The 24,194-nt window shown below is 29.2% G+C and overlaps 1 protein-coding gene across 2 annotated transcripts in view; it reads left to right on the top strand.

Annotated features, from left to right (window-relative positions):
* Nucleotides 1–19,505, top strand: part of Brf (Brf RNA polymerase III subunit) — a 73,433-nt gene extending 53,928 nt beyond the window's left edge. The window contains exons 6-15 of one of the 2 annotated variants that reach the window (XM_083092348.1): nucleotides 7,371–7,520; nucleotides 10,960–11,053; nucleotides 11,157–11,286; nucleotides 11,468–11,564; nucleotides 14,083–14,238; nucleotides 14,315–14,391; nucleotides 18,449–18,683; nucleotides 18,770–18,932; nucleotides 19,016–19,200; nucleotides 19,316–19,505. In XM_083092348.1, coding sequence (XP_082948474.1) covers nucleotides 7,371–7,520; nucleotides 10,960–11,053; nucleotides 11,157–11,286; nucleotides 11,468–11,564; nucleotides 14,083–14,238; nucleotides 14,315–14,391; nucleotides 18,449–18,683; nucleotides 18,770–18,932; nucleotides 19,016–19,200; nucleotides 19,316–19,443 — 1,415 coding nt within the window. In that variant the 3' untranslated portion in view covers nucleotides 19,444–19,505. The remainder of the gene's footprint in view (nucleotides 1–7,370; nucleotides 7,521–10,959; nucleotides 11,054–11,156; nucleotides 11,287–11,467; nucleotides 11,565–14,082; nucleotides 14,239–14,314; nucleotides 14,392–18,448; nucleotides 18,684–18,769; nucleotides 18,933–19,015; nucleotides 19,201–19,315) is intronic. The other variant, XM_083092349.1, reaches the window with a different exon arrangement.
* Nucleotides 19,506–24,194: the final 4,689 nt, after the last annotated feature.

A 24,194-nucleotide genomic window follows, 5' to 3' on the forward strand; every position in this document is an offset into this window, starting at 1 on the left:
TCATTGGTCCAGTCTTATGCCATGCATATGTATCTATGGCCGCATTCAGCGAACTCAACAGTTGGGCAACATTACTAGATTTTCCAGTGTAATTCGACGCTGATTGATCGGACCTGAAAGTAGAAACCAAATATGTTCGATTGCTACTTAGCGGTTGAGTCCGCTAAATGCGGTCTATGTCAATTTATGTGTAATAGCGCTTAGTCTTTGGAGTGTATCACAAATGTTTTAACCACAAATTTCTATATGGACTCATCAACATATAGAATCTTTAACCTCTAATACTGTAACCATCAAAGAGTGGGGGGTTGGCACAATTTAGAAAAAGAGACAATCATCGTATAGGAATTGCTATCCTTGTTGCGATTTTCTGATTGATTACTAACGCAGAAAACTCGCTTCAGTAAAACCCTTCTCAAAAACATTGTTCAACCCAGCAAACACAGAATATTGCAGCAACATTGCTGCAATGTTGTAATATTGCCGCAACATTACTGCAATGTTGTAATATTGCCGCAATATTGCTGCAATATTCTGTGTTTGCTGGGAAGAAATATTCCAAGATAATATTCAAGAAAAATCTATAAATGATTCAACAATAATTTACTATTACATTAATTTACTATGATATATTCTTGTAAATAATTACTGTTAATAGTACTTATTGCGCCACATGACATTAACAACACTGAAATTAATTCATGCAAATGTTTTTAATAAACATGTTAGAACGAGACAAGTCAATTATCTATATGCTATTTGTGTCCTTTTCTCCAATCTGTGCTCGCCACCTACTATGCCTAAACAAAGGAATAGCTCGCTCCAGTATGTATTAGAGCTATGTATTAGAGCTGAATGTAGAATAGACTGGGCATCGTGATAGAGAAACGCACGCCCGCTGTAGAGAAAGAGATGCTACATGGGAGGCCTATGTTTGTCTTTTTTTGGTAATTTTGTCCCTTATCAGATCTGGAGGGGTGGAAGCAAAATTACCAACGAGATAGTAGTAAAAGAGACAAACATAAATCTTTCATATAGTATCTCTTTCTTTACAGTGTATTTGCGTTTGCATATGCAATGTTTAGTCCACGGTTGTGTTCCGTTTCATGAAACACATGAGTATTTAATATAAAACATGAAATGCAGAGTCCGTTCTGTTTCTTAAACACACTTCATGCATAAATCATGCATCTCTAGTAACAATCTTATGTAGTTCATGCAATATGAATGACAGTTTATATTGCAGGAAGATTGCTTATATATAAAGAGAGATATATATATATAAAAAAGCAGTTATATAATTTCTTTTAATAGTTCAATCAGATATAAATTAAATGTATATGCTGTAATTGCATAAGATAACTCATATAATACATGCATCTTTATAAGTAACTAATTTCATTGAAAAATAACAAAAATTATGTATAAGAAATATTTATGAAATATATTACTTATTTAATTAATAAAAATTAAGTAATCTGCGTACGAGAGGGAGGGAGGGAGACATTTTGAACAATTGCTACAATAAATGAGAGTAGATTAGGCCTGCTAAGGAAACCACTTAAAAAAAACGCGCCATATTATCTACCGTCTACTAAGTGATGTGGAAAAGATAGCAATTATCACGAAGAGAAAAAAATGTGCGACAATTATTTCTCGGTGATACGCACACGACGCGCTCGCGAGATGTCGAAAAATCATTATCTACGCCAGAGTGGCAATTGTGATTAATTAATTACTTCTTTTTATTAATTATCATGTTTAGTTATATCAACTGATATAATCAAATTTAATTAAAGTTCTTTGGATTAACGATTAACTTGAAAAAAAAATGTTCGATAACGATCGATATAAACGACATTAACAGAATGTTGTTTGACGATTAATATGGACGAGATCAATTGAAGATCATTCATATTAATCATTAATGCTTTTCACTGCCACCCGATATTCACTTGCGAGCAGTCGCAAGAAAGCGGCGGACCATCGCCGTGCGCCGTTATGATGTTTCGTACCCCATACAGCACAGAAAGGTTGCAAATATATTGCAGAATATTGCAGAATTCATTGAAACATTGCAATATTGCAAATCGGTTGCGAAACTTTGCTGCAACATTGCTGTAGTAAAGTTGCGGCAACGTTAAGATGTCCGCTTTTTGTGATATTACAACGAAATGTCGCAGCAATGTTGCAATGTAATATATTTGAAAAAATGCAACGTTGCTGCAATCATGTAGCAATATTGCATATAAAACATTTTTTCGAAATAATTCTTGATACATGTATCTTGGAAGTTTATAAAAAACATATAAAATAAAAAATTTTGATATAAATAAAAGTTTGTAATGATTGTATTCAAGATAATATATTGTAAAGTCATATTTAAATATGTATATTTAGATTTTATTATATATCTAAATATATTATATTTAGATATGACTTTACAATATCTTATCTTGAATACAATTATTACAAACTTTTATTTATATCAAGATTTTTTATTTTATACGTTTTTATAAACTTTAGATAACATATTATAAAGTCATATCTAAATATATATATTTAGATATGACTTTATAATATGTTATCTTGAATAAAATCATTGCAAACTTTTATTTATATCAAGTTTTTTAATTTATGTTTTTATATATACTCTTATAATGATATAAAAGAACAAACATTAATTAGAATTAATTACATATTTTTATTTAAAAATTGTTAAGATCCATTTACATATATGTGTATGTGAAAAATACATAGAAATAATGTACAGAAAAACAAAAATAAAATATGAAATAAAATGTTCTATAAGATAATAAAAAAAATATATATATATTCAATGAAGAAAAATCTGTTTAATATTCTGAATCCCAACGAGGGATCCAGATTATTAAACAAATGATTTGTTTAATAATCTAAATCCTTTATTAGGATTCAGAATATTAAATAAATCAAGTCAGTTTATCAGAAATTTAACTGACACAAGACAAGAAATATAATTACTACATTAGTCCTCTGTAAGCCTTATATCCACTTTAGATGAAAATTCGAAGTTATAGAAGATACGAGTTAGTTAAGTTTGGTGTCGCCACATAACGGCAAGTAAAGAAACACATGTTATACATTTTCGCCATGTTAAAATGTTGCTGGAACATTGCCAAAGTATTAATATTACAAAATAATATCTCTGCAATATTTCTGCAGCATTACACTGCTATGTGCAACATTGCAGCAATGTTGATGCAAGCTTCTGTGCTGTATGGGACAATCCTTCCACTCCCTCCCCACTCACCGCTTCGCTGTGCGCCTACACTCTCTCTCATCGCTGCTCCCTCCTCACACACCACTTCGCCGCCTCCTACACAGTCATCGCTCCTCACACTCCATTCACCGCTTCACCGCGCGCCTAGTATCAAGTTACAGTGTTTCTCGCCGCGCGCTCCTACTCACGCGAATTGGTCGATCTTTCTTAATTAATATCTTGAAATTTTACATGGTTGTTTCCAAAATGGTATAAGACTTTTTAATTCAGTTTAGCGAAATCTACTTATAGTTTTTCTTTGGCATACGATAGCTGGGACACCCTGTATATACAAGGTATTGCAAAGTGACCGTATCAGACGTTTATTTTGAAACATACTCATGTTCACATGAAAAATATTTTATACAAAAGTTGCAGGGTTTTAAATGACATATTATATACTAATACTATTAGGATGACTTTGAATAATGTTGTCAAGGTCACGTAAAGCATCTTAAAATTTGATAATGGAACCTCCTATTTTTCATTACACATTCTTATAGCTTATCTCTAGAACTTTTATAAATAAAGTATTTTTTTATTAAGTACTTTCCGAGTTATGAGATTTGAAATAATTTCTTAATTTATAAAATCAATTGGTGTAAAAAAACACAGTTGTCTTTAAGAAAAAATATGTAATTTGCAATTGACAGTTACATATTTTTTCCTCTTATTACTTTGAGCATAAAAGTATTGAGGTAAGATTATCGAAAAATGAATATTTTACGAGATATTTTATAGTTTGATATTTTATGTGAAATTGATAAATTATTTCAAGCCTCATAACTCGAAAAGTACTTAACAAAAAAAATACTTTATTATAGTGTTTCAGAAAGCTCTCGAAAAAATCTATAAGAATATGTAATAAAAAAGTAAGGAGTTCCATTTAAAGAAATATTGATGATCTTGAAATCTCGAAAAATATGACCCTGAGAAAAATTTCTTTCTCATTATAATATTGACCCTTTCAAACAAAATAATTTTTCTCTCTGACATTTTTTCTACCATCAAAAACAAGCGGGATATTTAAGGTGCTCAAATTAGGTGGGACATCCTGTATAAATGAATGTTAGTCTGTAAGTTATAATTTTATTAGACTGATAAGCTATCATAAATTATCACTTTTGTGTTTGTTACTTATGTTTGTGTTTTAGAATTTGTGCTTATAGAATTTTATAAAATGTTATAGATTAAATATGTGTGTAAATATTGTATGTATTAATCTTTTTATTATTTAATAAATACAATTTTTATATTATAAAATATAAGTTTTAGATACTTATAGATACTAGGATTTGAATACAGGGTATAAAGCGCGGGCAATATTCAGTTCTTATATTTCATTATCTTCTTCCTTTTTTAAAGAATTTTTATATCTCATTATCTTCTTCCCTTTTTGATAATTGATACAATAATTTCTTTTTTTCACCCTTCAGCCACATTTTTCCCTTTTTCAAACTCTTCTACATATATCTTCCATTTTTCTATTTATTATTTTCATATTTTGCAATCTCATCATTTCGCATTGCTTTCTTTGAATGCCTTATCACTTTTTCACCACCTCTCTATGTTTATTTTTTCTTTCTTTCTTTTCCCTGTCGCCTAATCCTTTATCTTCTTTTTGTTCATCTCTCTCTTAGTAACCCTTTAAAATACTTTTTCCATTCTTCTTTCTCTATATCTTATTCTCTTTTTCTATCTTTCCTATCTTCCATATATTTCTATTTTTATTTTTACTCTTTTGTTATTTCTCTTATTTGTTTCCTCCTTTTTTTTCTATTTCTATCACATAGCTTTTTATATATTCTTTCTTTATTTCTCTATACTTCTTCTTATCAATCTCATTTTTTTCTCTCTCATTTCCTTAATTCTCTTCTTAGCTTTTTCTTTAAATTAAAAAGAAAGGAATAATTCTTAATTTTTTATATTAAATATTTAATTTATTTAAAGTAAGATATCAAGTTCACATAGGTCACCTGCAAAGTATTTATAGGTATAAGATCCACTTGGTCTATATATGTATACATTCTATAAAATATTTAATCTAAAAATAATAATAAAATTGCTTTGGAATTGATATACAAAATTGTTTTACACACAAAAACTATTTAACAGTCGAACTAAACAATAATAGTAGTATTAGTAAGAATTAAAAAAAAATTTTTTTTTAAAGAATAAAAAAAACGTATTTTATGCATATTAAATTGATATTAAATTCATAAAATAATTTGTGTTAGACGTATCAATAAGCTAAGAGAGAGAATTCTTAGAATTCTGAACTTCAAATATTTTCTATTTAAGGGGGGAGATACCCTCAAACGAAAAAATAACCTTTTTCAATTTTCACGATTTTTTTTGCGGAAAATATTAGAATTATCAAAACATGAGTTTTAACAATGTATTGTATATATTTTCTTTAATACAGCGTTAAATTTTTATTAAAAAATATTTAAAAATATAGGAGATATCGTCGCTGGCGTTAGACGTGTTCGCACGTGTTACGCTTTGCGGTAACCATTGTGCTCTTTGGTGCCACAAAGTTCATTTGAAACAAATAAAAATCAATTAATTCTTAAAATAGATGAATAAATCTAGTCTTTGTCGTAGCCGATTTAAAAAATTCGCAATATTTAAAAAATGGCGTTCATCTGAATTTGAAAGTGCGAATTTTCGCTTAGAAAATCGATCGTTTTTATAAAAAAAATAAAAGACATACAAAAAGACGGCTACGACAAAGACTGCGTAATTTCATGCTGAATAAGTAGAAAAAACCAGAATGCGATTTATCCAGTTCTTAAGATATTTTGGTTATCGATTTTGAAAACACAGTTTCGAGAAAAACGCGTTTAAAGTTTTAAGTATACTTTTAAACATTATATCAATAATTTTTTTATTTACATGGAATCATTTACTTCAGGGCTATATAGTAGTCCTCTGCAGACACATGACAGCCTCTATCAATTCAAGTTTAGCTTGTCTACGGCGTAATCTTGCCTCATTCGTTGTCTTGAGCAGTGCGCTTCGCTCTTATTATTCGACGCGAATTTTCTGGAAAAGCATATTGATGCGCATTTAGTTCTGCAGTGATGTTCATTGCTTGCATGAATTGATTTACAATAATTTTAAATTTTAAGTCCGAATCCACGTGTACTTTTTGTTTTGAATGTTATATCACCACAATGTTTACATTTCACACACTCAAATATTATGGTGAAGTAAAGTTCAATATTCTGTATCCAATATTTATTCTTTCTCTTTTGACATTAACACATTACTAATGTTTTTTAACATTTAACAAAAAGAAAACGGGGCAAATATGACGCTTGCCAGGGCTGCGTTCGGAAACATCACCCGAATGCCCCCGGGTATCATTTTATCCTTGTTGTTCACCGAATGTTAAACAAGGATAAAATGATACCCGGGTACACTCGGGTGATGTTCCCGAACGCAGCCCAGGTAATGTTCTCTCGCCAACCGTGAAACCGAGCGTCTACCTCTTTAAAACGTTGTAATTTTTTTATTTTTTTGAATTTCGGCTTGAAACTTTAGGAAAATATGCTTAAGATATCATACTATAAGAAAATGCAAAAATTAAAAAATCGATTTGTTTTACCCACTTGGGGGTATGTCCCCTCTTGATTAATATAATTAATCAAAAAGTTAACGTATTTTTGTAATATAAATATAGTATAAATAACAACTTTATATATACATTAATTTGCTATTAAATACTCGCTGAATTTTATAAATATCTATAACTCAAAATTTGAACTAAAGAAATAGATTTGGACTTTTCGTGATCTAAAATAAAAAAAATGGTAAAACTGCATATTAGCGATCTCATCAATTTCGATGAGTGATTTCGATTTTGATTAGTCACTATCTTTAATTATTTATAACTTTGTTATAAATAACGAGCGACGGTTAAAATCTTTTGAATGTCACTCAGGGACATGTCCTTGATAATATATGTCAAGGTCATCGAAATTGGTGAGGTCGTCGCTAATATGCAGTTTTACCAAAAAAAAAGAATACAAATTGATAAATGTCTTTTATCTGTTTTATTTAGATCCTTGTTTATACATCGAAAAGTTTGCGCGGAAACTTGAATTTGGAAAGGAAACTAAAGCCGTAGCTCGGACAGCCACTAGAATACTTCAAAGAATGAATAAGGATAGTATTCATATTGGTCGTAGACCATCCGGTCTATGTGGTGCAGGTTGAAATAAATTTTTTTTTAGATATATTATTTTGATAATAATGTTTTCTTTTATTTTGATAACAATGTTTTTTAAAATGTTGTAAATGCTTTTAAAATTGGATAGAAAAAACCAAACTGACGCTAAAATATTTTGGAGACAAAAGATACATTGAAACAATTTTAAATACAAAAAAATGAGCAAAATATTATATAATTTAATTTAATAATGATATCATTAACAATAGTTATATTATTAATTTGATCTTAAGTTAGTTTTCAAAGATTATGATTATAAAAAAGTTTTCAAATAGCAATTTATTTTTTTTATTCTTATAATTAGTCTCGAGATGATTTTACAATAATTTTACTAAATTGTATGAATTGAAATAAAAGATATATTGATTCAAAGTTTTTTTCGCAATAATTTTTTAAAATATGTACGTACATACATAATACTACACATGTATAACATATATAAGATGTTTAAAAAAACCAATATTTATATAGTAGATAGGACACACTAAGTAAAAAAACCTTCGTAAACATATGCCTGATTTCCTCCCTCACATATATATCCCTATCTTTACTTCGAGGCTAACCGCGGCCCATTCTGTGTTCATCCGCCACTATTTACCATCATTATAGTGGGGATATTATTATTTACTAGAGGGATCTTGAGGGATGTGGTCATTCTATGGAATTCTGCTCGCGTCAGTGCCGTTTTTACGAAAACCAGCATGCAGTACATGCGAATACCTCCCGCCGGCACTCATTTAGTCAGCGATCGGCTATTTAGGAGTTCTCCGTGACAATTAGCATTGTATGCATCGAGCGAGATTCCGCATATCGCTCTGGAGTCATATATAATTATTAAATAGTAATTATTAAATAGCGGCATTAGATATGAGATCTAGATAGTTCAGTGGTTCAGAGCAATTGCCCGTAAAACGAAAGACTCGAATTCGAATCCTGATCCAGCCATTTGTGCTTCACATATTGTTTTAGTTCACAAATATTATTTTTTAATAATTATGTTGGGTTGAAAAATGTGTAAATGTTCTCTATACAGGATATATGCGTCAGTACCATTGCCACGGATGGATTCTGCCGCTTGTTGACCAAATGAACATATAGACACATCTGATCTCCTCCCTTACATACATTCCTATCTTTACTTGGAATCCGAATTTCGTATTTTGCATTTTATTTACTGCAAATATACAAAAATGTTTATATCTCAGAAACGTTTGAGTTTTCGATCTACGTTTACTAAAGTTTTCTTTTTAACTCAGTATGGTGTGTCCTATCTACTATATAAATATTGAATGGTTTTTGTAAACATCCTGTACACGCCCTCCAAACATCCTCCACACACACACGGTGTCTCACCATTCGCAATTAAAATTTTAATAACATATTCTTGAGTAAAAACTGAGACGAAGATTCTCATACAAAAATGTTGAGGCTAGACAATAGTTTTTGAGTTATAAGCAATCAAAGTTTGCCAATGATATCGTGTAGAATTCGCGCGCTCAGGTCTGTAACTACAGTTACACCTGTACTGATCTGTTATTGATTTTTTCATATCAGGTTGTATTGATTTCTATTGTAGCTGATGTTATTTTGTCGTTTCTTACGTGCGTGTTTATTATGTACATTATGATGATTAATTAGTATTAAAAAATTATAAATAATATACAGAAAATGTTTCATTTTTTTAAATAAAAATTTAAATAATTGTTCAATTATTACATTTAAACAGAATTATAAAATCTAATGATAGATAGATTTATTTACTTCTTGCCTTTCGGCATTTGAAAGAGATTTTACATAAAATATACATTCTAGATTTTATAATATTTTACATAAAAATATGCTTAACTTATACAATGTTGTTTCTTATCCTAGAATAATTTCAATTACTTCTAGATTGTCTTTGTTCTAATTTCTTTGGTCTTATTCTCCTTTCTTAACCTTAAAATTTTCTTCATCCAATTCATTCCTTCTCTCCTTTTTCCTAAAATTTGATTCATTCTTTTATTATTCCTCATATTCTATACGATTTGTTGCTAAATGCTCTAATGTTTCTACTTCCTTTTTACATATCCTACACAATTTCTTCTCCTGTTCACGCCAAAATTTATTCCGGAATTCTTCGTTTCCACATCTAAATCTCGCTATGATCTTTTGAAAATCTTTCTGACATTGTTTTCTTAAATATTCTGATATTCCTATTGTGTATAACTCTCTATATCTTATATCTAGAATTCTGAATTTTATTCTGTTGGGCCTGTTTTTAATTCTCTACATCTCTTTCGCTTAGCCTCTCTATTACTTCGAAATCTTCTTCTCTTAATCTCTTAATAATCTTTTAAATTTCTATCCCGGACATTCCATTTCTTTCAAAATATATTTCTCAATCTCTCACCTATTTTGAGCTTCCCTTTATAAAATCTAATGTTTTAACTTATTTGGAAAATGAGACATTTTTTTAATCAAAGAAATATTTGTAGAAATTTATCTATTATCATTATAAAATAAATATTAAAAAATGAAATCAGCTATACAGTAAAAATCAATATCATCTGACATGAAAAAATCAATAAGATAATAGATCGGTACACATGTAGTTACGGACTTAAGTGCGCGAATTCTACACGACATCATTGACAAACTTTGATCGCTTGATCGCTTATATATAACTCAAAAACTATTGTAGCCTCAATATTTTTGTATTAGAATTTTGGACTCAGTTTTTACTCAGAAATATATTATTAAAAGTTCAATTGGGAGTGTTGGGACGCCCCGTATATATATGTTTGATTTAATCTTCAACTATATTATGTAAAATGTAATCTCTTAAACGGAAAAGTAAAAACAGGACAATTAGCAACTACCAACTACGAAACTCATTTTGTGAAGTAGAGAGAACAAAGTAGAGGAAACAAATTTTTTAAATAGAGACTTTTGAAAAAAATATCATTTGATAAGTTTTAAAGAGATAAATCCAATGACTTATAATAAGATCCAACTGACTTATATTAAGAGTTTCTTTTCGATTACTATTGCAATGAATTTTTGAAAATTGTCTCCGAAAAATATCGATTTCTGTTCGATCAATCTGCCGATATCTTAGCAATCACTATAAGAATTAAAAAAATAGAAATTATTATTTGAAAATTTTTAATGACTTTGGAAATCAATTCAGGACTTAACAAACTTTTAAATATATTATTTAATACCTAAAATCTTTATACTTTATAAATAAAAATATTTTCTTCAAAATATTTTGCCATTCTGAATTTTGTGCACTCTTTGTGCTTGCATATGCGATTACATACGTATTTATGTGTACACACACACACACACACACACACACACACACATATTATATATTTATTTATTTATATATTTATATATTTAATTATATATTTATTTATATATTTTTATTCCATAGCTTTACTGATTGCTGCGCGATTGCACGAATTTAACAGATCTCCTGCTGATATTATAAAAATTGTTAAGGTACATGAATCCACCTTACGTAAGAGGTAAAATATTTTAAAATATATATTTATATCATAATAATTATATCATAATGTTATTTATATCATAATAGGATATATGTTAATAAGAATTTTTTCTTATATGTAGATTAATGGAATTTGGCGACACACCATCTAGTGCTTTGACTTTGGATGAATTTGAAACAGTGGATTTAGAAGAAGAAGATCCTCCAGCATTTAAAGCAGCACGTAAAAAGGATAGAGAACGTTTACAAGGGGTATATGATTTTCTTTAAAAATTTTCTTTAAAATTTTATATTTCTTACTTTCTTACTTGAAAAGAAAATATTTTTACTTGAAAAGAAAATATTCTTACTTGTAAAAGTTTAAAATTAAATTTAAGTTAATTTAGGTTTTAATCTTATATAAACATTTACTACTCTAAAAATATCTTTTTAGTTAGAAAACATAGACGTGGAAATAAGCGAACTACAAGCGGAAATTGATAGACAATTGGAAGATTATAGAATAGGGAAAGGAAGAAAACGAAAGAATGGTAATTATAATGTCATATATTATTTTATAAATATCAGAGAATTAATTTTTTCTTATTTAAGATATAATTGTATATAACAATTATAAATATATAAAAAAATATATAATATAAAAAAATTCTTCATAAAATTAAAAATCGAATATTTCAGTTCCTTTTTAAAAATCTTTAGAAGATTATATGATCAATTAATAAATTAAATAAATTTAGATCTTTATCAATTTTCCGATAATTATTTATTAATATTTAGTTATTAATATTTAGTTTTACTACAATATATAATTTATTCAATTTAATTTAAATAATAAATATTTCATTTAATAAAAATTTCTTATTTTCTATATAAATAACAATATTTAATATATACTTGAAAAGACGAATTACTACCATGCTTTAGAACTTTTTGCATTGGAATTTAGTTGTAATGAAATACAAAAAGAAATATTTGTTAAATTGTCGAATCGTCAAATGATAACTGAAAATTTAAAACTTTAAAAATTTTTAGAATCATGATTCACATAATTTAATCATGATTTTGACCAAATATGTCACTCAAAAGTTTTTTATAGGCTATATGAAAATAAATACTTGCCATTTACATATACAAGGTATTTCTGGTATCTTGCAACAAAATAAAACCATAAGTAGATTTTGCTAAACTGAACTAAAAAATCTTATACCATTTTGCAAGAAACCACGTAAAATTTCGAGATATTAATTAAAAAAGATCGGTCAATGCGCGTGGCTAGAAGCGCGCGGCGGCGAAGGCGGTCTCACTATATCTTGATGGCGCCGTGCGGCGAAGCGATGATTGAGGAGAGAGAGATGAATGGATTCTTCGAATCATAATGGTCGATATTTTTTAATTAATATCTAGAAATTTTACGTGGTTTTTGCAAAATAATAAAAGACTTTTTAGTTCGCGGTTTAACGAGATCTACTTATGGCTTTACTTTGTTCCGAGATACCGGGAACATCCTGTACATATATATACAGGGTGTCAGGGCAATCTCCCGCCAAAAAAAAAAACTAAAGATAGATCTCGTTAAACTGACTAAAAAGTCATATACCACTTTGAAAAGCACCACGTAAAAAAATATGTTATTAATTGCAAATTACATATTTTTTCTTAGAAACAATTATGTGTTTTTTTTACACCAATTAATTCCTCTTATTATTTTGTACATAAAAGTATTAAGATAAGGTAATCGAAAAATGAATATTTTACTAGATATTTTACGGTTTGTGTAAAATTAAGAAATTATTTCAAGCTTCATAACTCGGAAAGTACCTAATGAAAAATAACTTAATTATAGTGTTTTGGAAAGCTCTCGAGGTAAGCTACAAGAATATGTAATGAAAAATAGGGGATCCCATTTAAAAAATTCAAAGTGATTTTTATGTGATCTTGACGGTGCTATTCAAGGTCATACTAATATTATTATATAATGCGCTACTTAGAGCCCTACAACTTTTGTATGAAACATTTTTCATGAAAATGCGTTGTTTTCTCGAAAAACTGCTGATACGATCGCTCTGAAACACCCTGTATGTATACAGGGTGTCGCAGACCACCCGTATCAGCCGAATATCTCAAAAACTGAGCGCGGCAGACAAAAATATTTCAGACAAAAGTTGTAAGGTTTTAAGTAACGCATTACATGACGATATCAGTATGACCTTGAAGAGTGTTGTCAAGGTCACGTAAAGGTCACCTTGAATTCTGTAAATGGAACCCCCTATTTTTTATTACTTATTCTTGTAGCTTATCTCGAGAGCTTTCCAAAACACTATAATAAAGTATTTCTTCATTGAGTACTTTTCGAGTTATGAGGCTTGAAATAATTTCTTAATTTTACATAAACCATAAAATATCTAGTAAAATATTCATTTTTCGATTATCTTACCTTAATACTTTTATGTAAAAAATAATGAGAGGAATCAATTGGTATAAAGAAAAAACATAGTTGTTTTTTAAAAAAAAATGTGTTAATTGCAAATTACATATTTTTTCTTAAAAGCAACTATGTTTCTTCTTTACACCAATTGATTACTTTCATTATTTTGTACATAAAAGTATTAAGGTAAGATAATCGAAAAATGAATATTTTACTAGATATTTTATGGTTTATGTAAAATTAAGAAATTATTTCAAGCCTTATAACTCAAAAAGTACTTGAGAGAAAAATATTTTATTATAGTGTTTTGGAAAGCTCTTGAAATAAGCTATAAGAATATGCAATAAAAAATACCATGTTCCATTTAAAAAAATGCACTTCCGATTTGAATCGCCTATTTCCGGCCGGAACCAGAAGTTGAAGATATCACCATTCGATAGAGCGCACGCGATTTATAAAGAAAATGTTTTTACTGTTTTGAAATAACCACTTCTCTAGTTTTTAAATGGGTGGTACGGGTGGTCTGAAACACCGTGTATATATATATATATATATATATATATATATATATATATATATATATATATATATATATATATATATCTTATAACCATCTTTTACAGTATCTTCTATAGAGAATGAAGACGCAGATAGATTTATTCAAGAGAGTCATTTGAACATAATCCAACAATATGTTGAGAATCATATCGATGATCCTGATGAAAACTATCGAGACAGTATTAGAGATGAGAGTAATAGTTCAATTGTTAGAAGATTAGGTATGTATCTATATAAAATTATTTAATATCATTATATTTTATCATTCTAATTTGTAATTTCACGAATCATATATAGGTCCGGATATAGCATCGATGATGTTTACGAACAATTGTCCAAATGAATCGAAAGAAAAAGATAATAATTTGGAAGAGGTAAATATTTTTTTTAATTTCTGTGTTCTCTCTGAATTCAAAAATTACAAAATTCTAATTAGAAACTATAATTTTATAAAGTACAAGTATATTTTATTATATATTATTCTTAGATTTATATGTATAATCTAATAAGGAGAGGTTGAATGTTCACCGATTTTGATTTCCTTTTTTGTGTGAATCTATATTGAATATAGTTAAGCTCTGTAAGAGCTTTGTGTCCAATGCACTTTGTAAGTAATATTTTTTATACTTGAAATTTAACGATTGTAATGTATGTTGTACAACATAAAGAAAGACAGATTATCAACTAGTACTGTATGGTGTAGTGAAAGCGCAAGATTAGTACCCATATAGCACACAAAGATTGCATACACATTACAGCAATCTTTCACCGCAATGTTGCAACGTTGCAAATTCACTGCAAAATGTTGCTGCACCATTGCTGTGGGATTACAACAACGTTAAAATGTCCGCTTTTAGGAATATTGCAATGTAAGATTATAGTAATATTATGGTGCAACATGTTTGTAATTAAAATGCGTTTTGCTACAAATGCAGACTGTTTTAAATTTAATAAATAAAATTTAATAAAATTTAAATTTAATAAAAAATTTCTTATTAAATATTAACTTTGAAAATATAAAAAAATGTTTAAGAAAGATAGGAAAAAACATTTAACTTTAAAAAAAATTTCACGCTTTTAAAAATTCATCTATTAGTGTTTTTTTATTAAATGTTTCTTATTAAATATTTATTTCAATATACATTCAATATACAGACAATTATTTTACATACCCTCGACACCAGAATATTTTAATACGTGCAACAAATGAACTATTTCCCATTTATCCATTCAAATTGAAGAAAATCTGTTTAATATTCTGAATCCCAACGAGGGATCCAGATTATTAAACAAATCATTTATTTAATAATCTAGATCTCTTATTAGGATTCAGAATATTAAATAAATCAAGTCAGTTATCAGAAATTAAACTGACACAAGACAAGAAATATAATTACTACATTAGTCTTTTATAGACCTTATATCCATTTTAGATGAAAATTCAAATACGAATTAGTTAAGTTTGGTGTCGCCACGTAGCGGTAAGTAAAGAAACACATGTTATACATTTTCGCTATGTTAAAATGTTGCTGCAACATTGCCAAAGTAATGTTACAAGATAATGTCTCTGCAATATTTCTGCAGCATTACACTGCAATGTGCAATGTTGTAACATTGCAGCAATGTTGATGCAAGCTTCTGTGCTATATGGGTAACAGAGGGAACCTGGGATCAAAATCCGTCATTTCGAGCAATTTCTTTTTTTGTTATTTTTTAACATTATTTTATATGTGTAATATATGTATAATTATTTGATATACACTACCGCTCAAAAGTATTTGCCCACCTAAGATACTTGTGCTCTAATGGCTAGGAATAAATAAAACAATGTAATAATCTTATGAAAAGTATTCATATATAATAAACTAGAATTGCAAGTACAAATTGTACACTTAACTTAACTTATACATTTAACAAAACACTTATACATTAAACTTTTGATTCATCTATATGCCCGCCTTTATTTTTGATTACGGCTTCACAAAGTCTTGGCAATCTTCTTATTAATTTTTCTAGCGTTTCTCTGGATATTTGCTGCCACTCTTCTTGTAGAATTCTCCACAAGTCCTCTCGGGATGTAGGACAAGATTTTCGCACCTGTCTATCCAGTTCATCCCACAATAACTCGATCGGATTAAGATCAGGTGATTGCGGGGGCCATTCCATAACTTTTAAAACGTGTTGCCTTTTCAAATGTTCTAAAAATGTTTTACACAGTTTTGATGTGTGTTTGGGGTCATTATCATGTTGAAAAATAAAGTTTGTTCCAATTAACCGAGTGCCAGAAGGAACAACATTTTCTTCTATGATCTTTTTGTATCCTTCTTTTCGGAGAATTCCCTCTATTTTAATCAAGTCACCCACTGCAGATCCACTAAAACATCCCCATACCATGACAGAACCTCCACCGTGTTTGACAGAAGCCACTGTGCAGCCGTCAGCTACCCTCTCATTAGAATATCGGCGAACGAAGACACGTCTCTTAGTCCCAAAAATTTCAAATTTGGATTCATCACTCCAAAGAACCTTGTTCCAGTCTTCAATTGTCCAATCTTTGTGTTGTTGAGCCCAATTAAGTCTTTTCTTCTTATTTGCAGTCTTCAATAGCGGTTTTGATACAGCTAAACATCCTTTAAGGCCTGCATCTAAAAGTCGTCTTTTTACAGTGGATAAACTAATAGGTTTATTGCGTCTCTCATTGATTTGTGCTGTTATTTCAGGAGCGGTAAGGCGTCTATTACGTTTGCTTTTTATTATAATATTTAAATCATCCCTTGAATTCGTTATTCTTGGTCTGCCTTGGCGAGGATTATTGGTAACTTTGCCTTGAGTAGTGAATTTCTTCACATTGTAGTCAACAGTTCGCCTTGATATCTTCAAATCTTTTGCGATTTGACGATTGCTCTTTCCAGCCATATGAAGCCCGATAATTCCTTTGTTTTGCCCATTTTGATAAATTGAGGGAAAAAAAGTCTTTATAAAAAGAGAGTATTTTAGACAGTTATGATTTTTAGTCAAGTGAGCAGATAACTAAAGCAAAGTTGTATTATACGTCTTACTTCTGTATGCCAAGCTACCAAATAAAAGAAGATCGAAATAATCAAGTGCCTGTCGCGGGTAAAACATAAGTACATTAATTCCAAGAAATGAATCATAGGCGCTATCTTTAGTTTCGTGGTTAATTATCGGTAAATATCAAATCTTATTCAACATAATAGCTATCGATAAGGATGTTATATATGTACATAAACAATAAATATTGATAAAGTCACAATAGAGACTTTTGTTTTAAAATTTTCGATAAAATTTACAGTGGGCAAATACTTTTGAGCGGTAGTGTATGTGTACATGTAATATAAATTACTTACTATGTAGAAATAAATATTTTGGCATATATTTAAATACGCGTATATATCTTCTAATATATTTGTCTGCATAAAAATGACAGTAAAATATAAATGAAATTTTTACAGAGAAATATTTTTACTTTTATTTTTAAATATTCATACATTTTCTATAATTTCTTATTAAATATAAATATATAATAAATAAATTATTTATAATAAATAAATATTTATAATAAATGAATTATTTTATTGTTATATAAATGATACACTAATGAACATGTTAGAATGCATGTTGCTTACATATATTTATCAATGTTTATATTGATTTTGTACATTGGATCGGATGATACGAATCACAAAAGCAAAAAAAACAAATATTTTATATAAATGATATTATGTCTTATTTATATAACAATAAAATAATTTATTATATATTTATATTTATTTAATAAGAAATTTTAGAAAATGTATAAATATTTAAAAATAAAAATAAAAATATTTCATTTATTTCACTGTCATTTGTATGCAGACAAATATATTAGAAGATATATGCACGTATTTAAATATATGCCAAATATTTATTTCTATATAGTAAATAATTTATATATTATATGTACATATAATATATAAAATAATTATATATTACATATAAAATTATTTAAAAAAATAACAAAAAAAGAAATTGCTCGAAACCATAGGTTTCGCTCCCGGGTTCTCTGTTACTAATCTTGCGCTCATTCACTACAGCATACAAGCATACAGCACTAGTTGAAAATCTGTCTTTCATTATGTTTTACAACATACATTACCGATCATTAAAATTTCAAATATTACTTAAAAAAAGCGCAATGGAGGTGAAAAACTCTTACAGGGCTTAACTATATTCAATATAGATTCACTACAACAAGAAGATTAAAATCGGTGAAAAGTCAACTGCAACCTCACTTTGTAAGTACTTTGTTCTTGTTCTTTTATATTTTAAATATAAGATATAAAACTTGTCTTTATATTTTTTCAAAATTAATTAATCTATAATATTATGTACTGGACATTTATAATAATAATTAGGAAATTTTTTTGTTAGTCTTCTAAGGAAATTTATTTAAGTGACATTGATGATGAAGAATTAGATAGCTACATTCTTTCGGAAAAAGAATCGCAATCTAAATCTGCTCTTTGGAACAAAGTAAACGCTGACTATCTTGTTCAGCAAAAGGAAAAAGAAGAAAAGCGTTTGAAAGAGAAGGAAGAAGGTAAAAATGAAAAGAAAAAGAGAAAGACAGTTTCCAGGAAGAACAAAATGCCTGCGAATACCGCTAGTAAGTTTACTTTAATTTTTTGTTTTTATTTATCGATATATTTATTATACATATATTGAGGTTTTTTATATTCTTCTTCTCATTAGGTGAAGCAATTGAAAAAATGCTGCAAGAAAAAAAAATATCGTCTAAAATTAATTATGAAGTGTTAAAAAGCATAAATAATTACCAACAAAATAATCAACAAAACAATCAAAAATTACTTACAAAAAACATGTTAGAGTTAGACAATGCAACTATTAATAATCCGTTAGTATATAATATTTCATAGTTTTGGGTGAATCAATTTTAATCGCTTGACAAATACATAATAATTATTATATATCTATTAGAGTAACGATCAATTCTACACTGAAGACTGCAGACGTTCCGCTACCGAAAAAATATCGTTCTATTAAACCGAATACTGAGCAATCAAAAAAAGAATATAAAACATTAAAAAAGGAAGATGAAGAATTCACGAAAAAAGAAATTAATTCGGTAGATGTAGTTACAGCGAATATGACCGAAAACGGTGGTATAATCTTTTCATTTTTAGTCTATTTTTATTTTATGATTAATATTTATTAAGTAATAATAAATAATAGTGTTAAATATTAATAAATCTTATTAGTTCTCTATTTCTGTTACAGTTTATGATAATGATGACTATTTTGATGAAGAAGAACCTGAATCTACGGAAATATCACTTGGACAGATACTTGAATCTCATGCGACATCTGAAGATGAATATTGTGATAACAATTATGAATATGAATAGAAATTTAACCATTTATATGTTGTATTTAATTTTAATTATTTAAATATATACATATATATATATACAGGGTGTTTCATTTTAATCCGACCAGTCGAATATCTCGAAAACCAAGCCCGGGAGAGAAAAATATTTCAGACAAAAGTTGTTTGGTTTCGAGGGGGCCATAAGATGGTACCATTGATTTGACCTTGAAGAGTCATTTGAAGGTCACGTGTAGGTCACTTCAATTTTTTTAAATGGAACACCCTATATATTTTTACACATTCTTGTAGCTTATCTCGAGAGCTTTCCAAAACACTATAATTAAGTACCTTTTCGTTAAGTACTTTTTGAGTTATGAGGCTTGAAATAATTTCTTAATTTTACATAAACCGTAAAATATCTTGTAAAATATTCATTTTTCGATTATCTTACCTTAATACTTTTACGTACAAAATAATGAGAGGAATCAATTGGTGTAAAAAAAACACATAGTTGTTTTTAAGAAAAAATATGGAATTGTTAATTGCAAATTACATATTTTTTCTTCAAAACAACTATGTGTTTTCTTTACACCAATTGATTCCTCTCATTATTTTGTACGTAAAAGTATTAAGGTAAGATAATCGAAAAATGAATATTTTACTAGATATTTTACGGTTTATGTAGAATTAAGAAATTATTTCAAGCCTCATAACTCAAAAAGTACTTAACGAAAAGGTACTTAATTATAGTGTTTTGGAAAGCTCTCGATGTCAGCTACAAGAATGTGCAAAAATATATAGGGTATTCCATTTAAGAAATTTAAGGTGACCTTTATGTGACCTTCAAATGACTGTTCAAGGTCAAATCATTGTCACCATCTTATGGCCCCCTCGAAACCAAACAACTTTTGTCTGAAATATTTTTCTCTCCCGGGCTTGGTTTTCGAGATATTCGACTGGTCGGATTAAAATGAAACACCCTGTATATATATATATATATATATATATATATATATATATATATATATATATATATATATATATATATCAAGAGACACGGTAGTGTCTCGCGCCAAGTTCATGCGTTAGCGAGGTATATATATACAGGGTGAGTTTTCTAAAGTGTTACAAACTTATATCGGAAACAAAGCTTTTTAGAGGGAAATGTTTCATACTTTCAATTTCTTAAATAGAAACTCCCATTTTTCGATGCACTTTTTTGTAACTCATCACGACAAAACGCTATAATTAAATTATTTTTCATTAAGTATTTTCCGAGTATGATGTTTGAAAGTTACAGTACCGCCGACATTAGCATTATACACACACAACACAAAAGAGGTGTAAATCTGACCGGGCAACTTCCACATGGTACACCTTAAGTAATGCTAATGCCGGTGATACTATAACTTTCAAGTGGTGTAACTTGAGACATTTTTCTCTAAAACACCTTGTTTTCGAGATATAAGTTTGAGACACTTTAGAAAACTCACCCTGTATATATACACACACACACACACACACACACACACATATATATATATATATATATATATATATATATATATATATATATATATATATATATATATACACACACACACACACACACACACACACACACACACACACACACAGGGTGAGTCTGATAAAACGTCCACCGTGTTTTTCTCGAAAACGGTAAGAGATAGGTAAAAGACATCCATTATGAAAATTGTAGGATAAGTAGGGGCACATACTTTGACCTTGAATAACCTTGAATGTCCGTTTTTCACATCAAGAATTTAAAAAAAAATTTTTTTTTAAATGGAAAGAGGTACTTTGTAGTCACTCTATCGATAGTACTCAATGAGCTTAATAACTTTTGTATCAGAGTTTTTTTCGAAAATTCAACCGTTGTCAAGGTATCGACAAAATAAGTCAGAATGAAAATTTGGAATAAATTTTTTTATTATTCCTAACTGTACTTACTGTAGTACACTTACCGTAGTAAGTGTTCAAAATGTGCACCACGTTGAGCCAGACATGCTTGTAGTCTTCGCGGAAAGCTTGTTTGTACTTCTTCTAACTCCTGTGTGGTTATTTCGCGAAAAATTATTTTAATTCTTTCTATCATATTTTCTCGAGTGGTAGGACGTTGAAAATATGCTAACTCCTTCACTCTTCCCCAGAGGTAAAAATCCAAACATGTTAAGTCGGGTGATCTCGCAGGAAATAGTACAGGACCATCTTTACCTATCCATTTGTTTGGAAACATTCTGTTGAACTCTTGCCTCGTATTTATTCCAAAGTGAGGTCGATCACCCGACTTAACATGTTTGGATTTTTCCAAATTTTCATTCTGACTTATTTTGTCGATACCTTGACAACGGTTGAATTTTCGAAAAACTCTGATACAAAAGTTATTAAGCTCATTGAGTACTATCGATAGAATGACTACAAAGTACCCCTTTCCATTTAAAAAAAAATTTTTTTTAATTCTTGATGTCAAAAACGGACATTCAAGGTTATTCAGGGTCATCAAAGTATGTGCCCCTACTTATCCTACAATTTTCATAATGGATGTCTTCTACCTGTCTCTTACCGTTTTCGAGAAAAACACGGTAGACGTTTTATCAGACTCACTTTGAATATATACAGGGTGTTCTAAAAAGGTATGTCAAAAATTTAAGAAAATATTCCTCACACCTGGGTGCCTATTACGGTTCTTGAAGCGAGGTGAAAATTACAAAAGTGAACAGATTTACTAGATTTCGACAAATGAAATTGTAGATTAGTAAATTTCCTCACTTTTGTTATTTTCACTTCGTTTCAAAAACCGTAATAGGCCCCCTGAAGGATGAAAAAATGTTATATGGATATAGGTGCGGAAATGCTTATTTCAGGAGTTATGTTGAAAATACTGTTAGCTGTATTACTTACACAAGGAAAAATTTAAGATTAATTATTGTAGACGACAATCGTTTAAATAGGATTATTTACATTTGGTTTTAATGTGACCTTGAGTATGTTACAATAAATGTTGAAAATGTTCACCATTTTCCTGAATACAAGCAGTGACACGTTGCATCGATTCACGGACACGTTCAAAAATGCCTGGCGTACAGCGGATTGTCTCGCAACCTGCAGTGATACGGTCACGAAGATCTTGAATATCACGCACTGGTGGCATTTTTGAACGTTTCCTCGAGAGCTTTCCAAAACACTATAATTAAGTTAGTTTTCATTAAGTACTTTCCGAGTTATGAGGCTTGAAGTAATTTCTCAATTTTACATAAACTATAAAATATCTAGTAAAATATTCATTTTTCGATTATCTTATCTTAATACTTTTATTTACAAAATAATGAGAGTAATCAATTGGTGTAAAGAAAACATAATTATTTCGAAGAAAAAATATGTAATTTGCAATTAACAGTTACATATTTTTTCTTAAAAACAACTGTGTTTTCTTTACACCAATTGATTACTCTCATTATTTTGTGCATAAAAGTATTAAGGTAAGATAATCGAAAAATGAATATTTTACAAGATATTTTACGGTTTATGTAAAATTAAGATATTATTTTAAGCCTCATAACTCGAAAAGTACTCAATGAAAAAATACTTTATTATAGCGTTTTGGAAAGTTCTCGAGATGAGCTGTAAGAATATGCAATAAAAAGTAGGCGGTTCCATTAAAAAAATTGGAGGTGACCTTCACGTAACCTTCAAGTAACTATTCAAGGTCAAATTAATGACACCGTCTTATGTCCCCCTTGAAACCATACAACTTTTGTCTGAAAATGCTTCGTTGAAGAATTATCGAGATGCGTTTTTTAAAATGGGACACCCTGTATATATATGTGTGTGTGCGTGTGCGTGCGTGCGTGTGTGTGTGTGTGTGTGTGTGTGTGTGTGTGTGTGTGTGTGTGTGTGTGTGTGTGTATACCTATATATGCCCAGTAAGCAAAATATTAACAAATTGCGTGCAAATTGGCAGCAAATTTAATCAAATTTCCACACCAAATCCATAGCCATCTGTGTCCGCATTAAGCTCGTGTTTTGCTAGCAAACCTTGCTGACATAACCTGACAGCAAATTGGTGACAAAACCCGAGCATAGCTTGCTGACATGTTGACGTCAAATTGTCGGCAAAAACCGAGCAAGATCTGCGCGCGCGGTTTTATTGGTAAATTATAATTTTCTTTTCATAAATAACTATGAAATGTAATGTTATATCGTAGTTATATAGTTATATCTCACGTAGCAAATTCTCTTTCAACTTAATTAAATTAATAATAAAGTAAATTGTGAAAATAATTAAATTTAATTTATAAAATTGAGACATCATTTATATGATAATTAAACTCTTGCTTTATGCTTCAAATAAGATAATTTTTCATTTATCCTGTTGATTCTAATCAGTAATTTAATATTCTCATATTAGGCTTGTATGAGATATCAAAAATTAAACCAATAGAAATATACTTTTGATCTTTTATTAATAGCCACTAGCAGGCTTTATATCTACTTCTAACAGAAATTTGATTGCGAGAAAGCGTGCATCGCGTAGCGGAAAGCGAAGGAACTATTGAATCAAGGCATCTAAATACCGATTATGCAGGTTCTGCTCGGTTTCTGCCACCAATCTGCCGTCAAATTATGCGCGCAGATCTTGCTCGGTTTTTGCTGCCAATTTGACGTCAAATCATGCAGCAAGCTTTGCTTGCTTTTTGCTGACAATTTGTCATCAGACTTTCCTGCACAGATTTTGCTCGGGTTTTGCCGCCAACTTGACGTCAAATT

This window comes from Camponotus vicinus, unplaced genomic scaffold, assembly GCF_025532165.1.
Source record: "Camponotus vicinus isolate PSW18456_S1 unplaced genomic scaffold, iyCamVici1.0 SCAF_2, whole genome shotgun sequence".
Lineage (NCBI taxonomy): Eukaryota > Metazoa > Arthropoda > Insecta > Hymenoptera > Formicidae > Camponotus > Camponotus vicinus.